General features: G+C 29.0%; 1 protein-coding gene across 1 annotated transcript; it reads right to left on the minus strand.

Moving 5' to 3' along the window:
* Window positions 1–999: 999 nt before the first annotated feature.
* On the minus strand, window positions 1,000–7,442 carry LOC113393591 (endocuticle structural glycoprotein ABD-4-like). The gene is made up of 4 exons (XM_026630568.2): window positions 7,295–7,442; window positions 2,338–2,462; window positions 1,830–2,004; window positions 1,000–1,422 (listed from the first exon to the last, which is right to left on the minus strand). Exons 1-4 carry the CDS (start codon window positions 7,301–7,303, stop codon window positions 1,324–1,326), a joined length of 408 nt encoding a protein of 135 aa, XP_026486353.1. The 5' UTR covers window positions 7,304–7,442; the 3' UTR covers window positions 1,000–1,323.
* Window positions 7,443–8,207: the final 765 nt, after the last annotated feature.

An 8,207-nucleotide genomic window follows, 5' to 3' on the forward strand; every position in this document is an offset into this window, starting at 1 on the left:
GAAAATTATGAATACTTTCATCTTTTTGTTAAGCAATGACCTACATACGTTTTAGTTTTTATTTAAATTTATGCAAAATACGAATAAAATAAAAATGAAATACCGATTGAAAAACTGAAAATTTACTCAGACACGTTTGCTAAAGACAAAGAAAAGGAGGATTATCAAAAACGACTAAATACATTTATTAAAAGATAAATTAATATAAAAAATGTCCCGACTGTTTATTTTATTATTTTTATATATAAAATAATTGTATAGGTACAAAATCAGCACAGGGGAATTTGTCGGTTTACAAGACAAATTTAATTCCAGCAAGTACCAAGTATTATTGTATTAACATAAATATGCCCGAATATTTTTAATTCCTCGTAATTAATGTAGAGCTAGAAATAAGTTCCTTGCATAAACTAGGGCGACTGAAAAACGTTTAATCAAAATTGAACCCCTAAGCTTGGTTAACTAATATGATATATAAAGAAGTGGCTTTAACGACAAGAGGACTAGACTGCCACGTAAATCCTCAGAAAAGGATGTTAAATTTTTCAGCGTTCAATGTGTTCAATACGATAAAATATACTATTGAAGAAAAGAGACGAAACTAACACTTTCTCACTCTTACTTGAAGGATCAGATGTCGTTGGGCTAGTCACTATGTATGGAACAATGTACAAATATGCATTATCTGTTTTGTAAACTTATAATCATGTTTATGGGTAAAGCGTAAGATGTTATTTAGTGTGTCGAGGTCAATCTAAAGAAGCGATCGTCATATCGTATGTGTTAAATCCTGGAGTTTTTTTATTGATTCGTTTTCATTTTAAAATGAACAGCTTTGGATTTTTTCGCGTTCTACTATAAACTTTATTGGAATTGACCTTCGCAATTAGCATCTTTGTGACATCCAATTTGACACCACCAATGTTAAATTGTTTACATCATCTCTCTATATAAAATATATTGACCGTCACGTATTAAATAATGATAAAACAGAACGAATTTATCCACAATGCATCTTTGGCACTGATTTTGCATTTATTTAATAAATAAATAGCGTACATATGATCTTTCCTTGCAAATCTTAACTATCACAGTTCAATTATTGAGCATTCATTTTTATATGTTTTTAATTGCTTTGAGTATAAGAAATATCGAGTACCATTCTGTAAACAGGCTATTATGAACAATATTTTGAAACATTGAGTTATGTACAATAAATTCCTAATAAACAAGCGTGTTTTCAAATTGGTACAAGCGTAGGTCGTCGTTGATCATCTTATGGAGCGCATGAGGTCATCGGAGGATCGTTGTAAATGTCGCATCTTAGTTTCTGGAGGGTGGTGGGGGTGGCAGAGATGCAATGTAGTCCAGAGCTTTCTGAATTGCTGGTGGTATTGGCGGGGGAGTAGGCAAATGTGCGCCCTGAAACAAAATTAAATCATGACTCTGTGGCACTGTTCACGAAAATGTGTAAACAGACAAGTTTAAATACACTTAATCCTTTTCAAATATTTAAGTTCTCATTAAATATAATCGAACAATAATAAAAGTTTTAGTGCTAAAGCACTAAAACTTTGTAAACAAAGTGCCACTAATTTTGGAGAGCCTGAGTTATCACTGAAGGTCAATTACGCTAATTACTGTTTAGACCTCGTATACATACTCTCACACATACTGGATTATAATTCGTTAATCTTCATCGTTCAAAAGGTACTCAAATTCTCAAAAATGTTATTCCTAATATTGTCTTACTTTTATGGAATACTAACTAAACTTGTTAACTTTCTCGTCACGTTTGCAAAAATTGAGGTATTGTGTATTGTACTTACTTCAGGTCTGAAGCCATTTTCGTCATCGGCTACATAGCTGAGATTGATAACGGTGCCGTCTGGTGCGGTGTAACTGAATGAACCTTGAGCTATTATTACATCACTGCTGTCAGGTCCAGTTGCCTTTTTCAAGCTTCCAGTTTCATCTGCTTTTATACCATTTTCTGTCTCGTAGCTAAAAATAAAGAACAATGCATTTTCTTTTGATACAATCATACAAAGTTTTAGTAATGAAGCTATGTAACTTATGCGCAAAATTCTTGCCTTCCTTCTGTCTAAAATTGCTATAAAAAAATATTTTTTTATATTATTTTATTTAACTAAAAGCAACATTTGCGGTTTTTTTACAACACTGACATCTTCATTGGTCATAAGGCAAATACAATTATTTTTAAAGTATTACTTAATATGTATTCAACAATAAAATTAATCTTCAAATTTGCTTAGATGTTTGGCCTAATTGTAATACGGTGTATTTTATATAACATATAAGTAACATTAAACATACCTGTAAACATATGATCCATCTGCCTGTTGGTCAAATTCTTGCTTCAGTATAGCAATCACCTGATCCGCAGGCTTCTGCGGCGCTGAAGCTGCTATGGCGACGAAGGCGAGAATTAACAAAATCTTCTGAAAATAAACAAATAAAATATGTTCTTTATATCGTTCTAGTTATATTTGATATATATTATTTAGCAACACATAAATCACACATATAGACAAATTACGAAAAAATAATAAAATAATTTTAAGTTCCGAAAATAATTGTAGTAATCTTTAAAATTATAAGATAAAATTATATAATATTATTTTAAATGCAATTAAAAATACATTCACATATATTTATGTGCAAAGCCTAATATTTTAATGTAATTTTAATAATTACGCCTGTGTTATATATGCTGCTAATCTTATTGACCGTATATATTGCTAAAATTTACTAACAGGCAGCAGTATCTTGGACAATATGGTTTTTAATACAAATGTATTATTTATGCAGAATAGTATTTTAAAATCACAAATAAATTTATCGCGTATCTTCACGTATGTTAAGCTACCGATTTGTTTTAGTTCCATGCCTAGCCTATCTTGTTCACCTGTCTGTAAAATACCGGAGTGCATCATTAGAAAAGAAAAAGACAGCCAGCATCTTTTTTTAGAGAATACGTTTACGTATCTTTGGTTGCTATTAAAAAACATAATAATAGCAATAAATAGTCTAAGCTTAAGTGGTAAGGTATTCACAATGTGCGATACTTTATTGTAGAGAGATGCCGTAAACACATTTTTTGCGCTTACATTGCAAACGCTGGCGGAACTCTTCGGGATAGATCAAAATAATGTACTACAGCATTGTAACCTTAAAAAGGTCATCAAAAAAGTCCACGATGGTATATGTCTATCTCTTAGGGATAACCCACAACAACCATTTATTATCCTTTACTTTTTACGAGAAATAATGGCTTATTTTCGAAGCGATTTTAAGCAATACAGCAATAATCCTTATCGAATTAAGTACCTTAAATACATTGTGCTTTTAATATATTTAAATTACACCCCTTTACAGCGTGTAATTTAAATGAATATTTTCGCAAATATTACAGATTGAAAACGCAGGGACATAGCGGTTTGTATTGTCTAACGACTGAAAAACTGAACGTTGTAAGACATTCTGCAGTGTATTTAGTGGCAGCATTGCACCCGTGCGAAGCTGGGGCTGGTCGCTAGTAATAATAAATGTAAACGTAATCTTACAATGATATGATATGAAAAACAATACCCTTATATATTATTTATAACTATTTAATGCGTATCTTTAACGTAGAATAAAATATTTTGCGGTGTTAGCATGAAAACCATACCATTTTATGGTTAAAAAATAAACATATACTTCCTTGTATAATCCAGTAATTGTGCTACGCATCAATAGTTATTTATTACCTATGTACCTTCTTATTCATATTGGAATTCTACTAGTTCTTCCATAAATTATTGAAAAATAATTTTATTTATTATTTATTCATCCATACATTTAAATAAATTTTACAAAGTAACCTGAAACGAAACACTTGGTAGTTTTACAATGCTTAGAGCATTATTGCAAATTACTTTTTCGGATTTACAAATTTAAATTACCGATAATTTTGTAAATATGTATAAGTTCAATATGTTGACGTTAGATGGGGCTAGTTGACTAAATTGAGATTAATTCTTTATGATCTTAACATTTCTCAGCTGTATCGTGAACTTTAGTATTATACAGTTTTATACAGTATTATATATAATAAATTATATAACCGTTTATTTTACCAAGTCAAATAAATTTACTACAAAAATACCACAATGTTTTTTGAATACCATTTATATATTACCTAATTATATATAAAGTATAGGCTTGTTTTACAAATTTTTCAAGATTTCATGCTTTTGTCTACTAGTATACTAATTTCAGGAAAATATTCATAAATCTTTATTATTGCATTTATGCTATCGTTTATTATTTTGTACAATCGTACTGTGTCTATGTGAAATAATAATTTTATTTATATTTAGATCGCATCACCACCTATAGGGTTCAATCAGAATCATCCAGAGTAATACACCCAATTTATTTTATTGGAATCTCTCCAACCAGATAGGAGGAGACCATGAGGAGTTACAATTTGAATAGAGAATATTTGTGAATTAAAACTAAATAAAGATTTTCATTAGTATTTTTGATATCAGTAGACTTCGTGTTAATTTCGCAATTACTGTTGACTTCTGTAATAAACAGTCTAAACATCTAAATAGGCTAAGACATCCTCTTTTGAGAAGAGGAACAAGCTTGAACTAGAGCTAATATATACAAATGCGGTTTGGTACTCAAGAGAATTGGTCCGTCACATGGAGTTGTTTCTTAAACTATGATATAATTGAGTGTTGCTTACAAGACAAATATGCAAAGTTTTTAGATATTTTATTCAGATTTTAGATACATTTATTAGAAACATATTACAATATTTATATTTTAAATGGTATACACCTTTTAATGGAATATTTATTTTTAGAGTGATCTTAATAATATAATTATTTGTAATGCTATAAATTTACACAACTCAGTTCGATATTATAGGTAAACAGTGCAACAAAATTTAATTTTATAAAACTTTCAGCTCAGTTTCATCGCTTATTAAATTGTTTATTTAAGGGAGAGTTTTGAGGTATCTATTATTTTATATATTATTTATAAAAAAATATTGCTTTTAATTTAATATAAAATATTATTGTAGGTTTACTCAGAGGTTTATTTTATGAATTGAATCTTTGTTTAAACTTCCAACACGGCACGTACTACACTTAGATTATTATCCGGAATTAATGTTCTTTTTTATTACAAAAGAACTAAGATCTTATATCTTTAATTAAATTTATATTTACATTTATGACAAATCTTTTATCTATGATCTTATTAACTCATTAACTTAAACACCTTATCGTCTTAATGTTTTAAGATAACAAGCGTTAAATTTTATAATTTTTATATTCTTATTTTGATCATCTCAAATGATTATATTGAATATATCCGTTTTTAATGGATGTTGAAATCTGTTAAATTCTTTTGACGTTAAGAATTAATGACTAAAGTGATTTTGATGAAAATGTCACGAAGAACCAGAATGCTAATAGAAATATGTTATTGATACTTGAATTATTATATAAATCACTGATTTCAACTACGAAAGAAAAGTTACAAACAATAAATATAATTGTAATAATTCGTCCTGAAGTTATATAAAATATATTATAAAAATATGTTTAAATTGTGTAATATATAAAAGTACCATGTACTTATTCAGTTGCTCATTTGATTTAGACCTGCACTAAAATAATCAAATATTATAAATCGTTTTATGTGTGGTCGTAAGCAGAACTCGTATGCATACAAAGACATAATGACAAACATTTTGCAAGTGTTGAGTTGTGGGAACATGACACAGAATTTGAGTGTTACCTCGAAAACACAATGTTCTACGTGGTAAAACAAAAGGTGTGCGTCTAATTTAGCACTCGCACGCCACTTGAAAACCAGAGACGAATTTAAACTTATTTCAATAAAAAGAGCGAATTTGTTAATTTTACAATAATTTAAATTTATATAAAAGTATGTAAGTACGGTGTGGATTTGGAAGTATGCTGTGTATTTTGTTTAATACATTAAATCGGTAACAATATATAATCTTATTTCTCTAATCCTAATCAGTCAAGTACTCTACCTGTGGCTACCCTATATTACTAAAAGAGGCTCGCTCTTAAACGATAAGCCTATATGTATACCGAACATCTTTGTACTCCCTTGGCATTATGAATGTTTATACTTTCAATTATTCTAATGCAATAATAATATAAATAAATACGTTATTATTAAAATAAATAATAACGTTGCCTTATAACTTTTGAATGATTACGCAATTACTTGGTATTTTACGTACATACGATAATAATATGTTTATATTAAAATATGGTCCTACCACTTGGGTTGAAATAGGTAAACAATGCTATTAGAAAAGGTCGGATGCAATAAATGCAGCGGGGCTTGCGAAAGCCGCGCGACAACCGCTTGCCCTGCTCATCTTAAGAAAATATGCATATGATAAAAATATGCAAATTTTATGAATATATTTAAACATGCACAATAAATTACTTATACAATATACAAAATATTATATTTAAATTTGACTCTATTGTTATTTAATTTAAATGAAACAATGACATGTGAAAGTCATTTGAAAATATTTAATGGTAACTTATATAACTTATGTTTTGAAAATATTTTGAGAATACATAATATATAAATATTATAAATATTACGTAGATTTAATTTTAAAGTTTAATTGATATTTACTTACTGGTGAAAAATAACGCTATTTTAGATATCAATACGTTTTAAACTAACATGTAATTTTTTTTCTAAAACTATGAAATGTTAATAACACATGTACCTAAATATACGAGAACTATTTATGAAACGAAATCCTTAAAAGCTTTGTTTTTTATTGATTTATAAACATGAACAGTGGCTATTAATTAAGCAAATAGAATGTCACGGCTACAATGGTAATTAAAACCGATAATTAACACCCTTTGATTAATTCAAAATCCTTATAAAATTTACATATGGATGCGAATACAAACATAGCTATACCATAATCGTTGCTCAATTAACGCATTCTTACATCTACTTTTTAATCGATTTGAACAAATACATAAAAGATTATAAGAAGACTAACTATTGTCATCCTTTTTAATATTTTTAAAAAACAAATATTTATATAATTAGTTATATATAAATACCCTTATAGTGTATACTGAATTAGAATAGATAGAGCCTTGGAGCTCATATTCCGATATGATTTTATATTAGGCTATTTAAATATTCTCGATTTAATAGACAACTGTAAAAAATATCCAAATTCACTTACCATTTTCATCGTGTATGATGTTTCCAGTTAAAATGTTAAGGATGCGCAAGATTGTATCCTATGTGGTGATGTCGGCGTGTGCGCCGGATTGTACTTAGCCTCTAATCACCTGTCCCTTTTATAGAGACGCAGGTTTGTCTAGCCATTGCATACAAGCAGGGGGAGCCTGCAACGACTGCAAAACACAGGGCCGTATTTGAAACTCAGTTATATGTTATCTTTTATGAAACATTATTAATCCATGCACTTTTATTTTATGCGATTATTTAAAAAAAACTGCTTGTAGAGAATCGAGTTATAGATTCATTGAATTTCTAGTAGATGTTCATGAAACATCAACTTGATAAAGATGTTTTTTTTTTCACTTAAAATCCATGCATATTATCTGAAACTACACGATTAAATTACCTCAATTGCAACTACAAGTGTATTAATACTGATTGAATAAATCAAAATCGTAAACAGCTAGAATTTAATTTAAAACAAATTTTATTGTGATCAAAATAACATGATTGTAAAACTATATTACTAAGTCCCTCCCTAAATTATAAATGGTTCGTGCTATTTTCCATGATTAGTCCAGAAGATTTTCCTGTGACATTATCAAACTCAAATTCAAATTGTTGTATTCAATATAGAAGATACCACTAACTTATTGAGAGTCAAAGTAAACACTACCACCAGTTCGGAAAAGAAAATAGCCTGCCCTGAGAAGAACCGGCGAAAGAAACTCAGCGGATCTTTTTTGTCAATTTTATTATTTACATATATTGAATATGAATAGAAGTAGCCAGAATCATAAACTCACTAAATGTATAATAACCTTTGGCACACAATCATTAACAAGCCTTATCAATTATACCCAGGACGCTTGCCCTATTACCTCTCGCAACCGCAAAGCTCGTAAGCACCA

Source organism: Vanessa tameamea, chromosome 6 (genome assembly GCF_037043105.1).
Source record: "Vanessa tameamea isolate UH-Manoa-2023 chromosome 6, ilVanTame1 primary haplotype, whole genome shotgun sequence".
In the NCBI taxonomy this organism is placed as follows: domain Eukaryota; kingdom Metazoa; phylum Arthropoda; class Insecta; order Lepidoptera; family Nymphalidae; genus Vanessa; species Vanessa tameamea.

What these genes read in the sequence shown, in the direction of transcription:
- LOC113393591 (XM_026630568.2), bottom strand. An exon ending in GATGGATCATATGTTTACAG is followed by an intron (nt 2,005 to 2,337) that starts GTATGTTTAATG and finishes CTTTATTTTTAG; the next exon opens with CTACGAGACAGAAAATGGTA. An exon ending in AAAATGGCTTCAGACCTGAA is followed by an intron (nt 1,423 to 1,829) that starts GTAAGTACAATA and finishes ATTTTGTTTCAG; the next exon opens with GGCGCACATTTGCCTACTCC.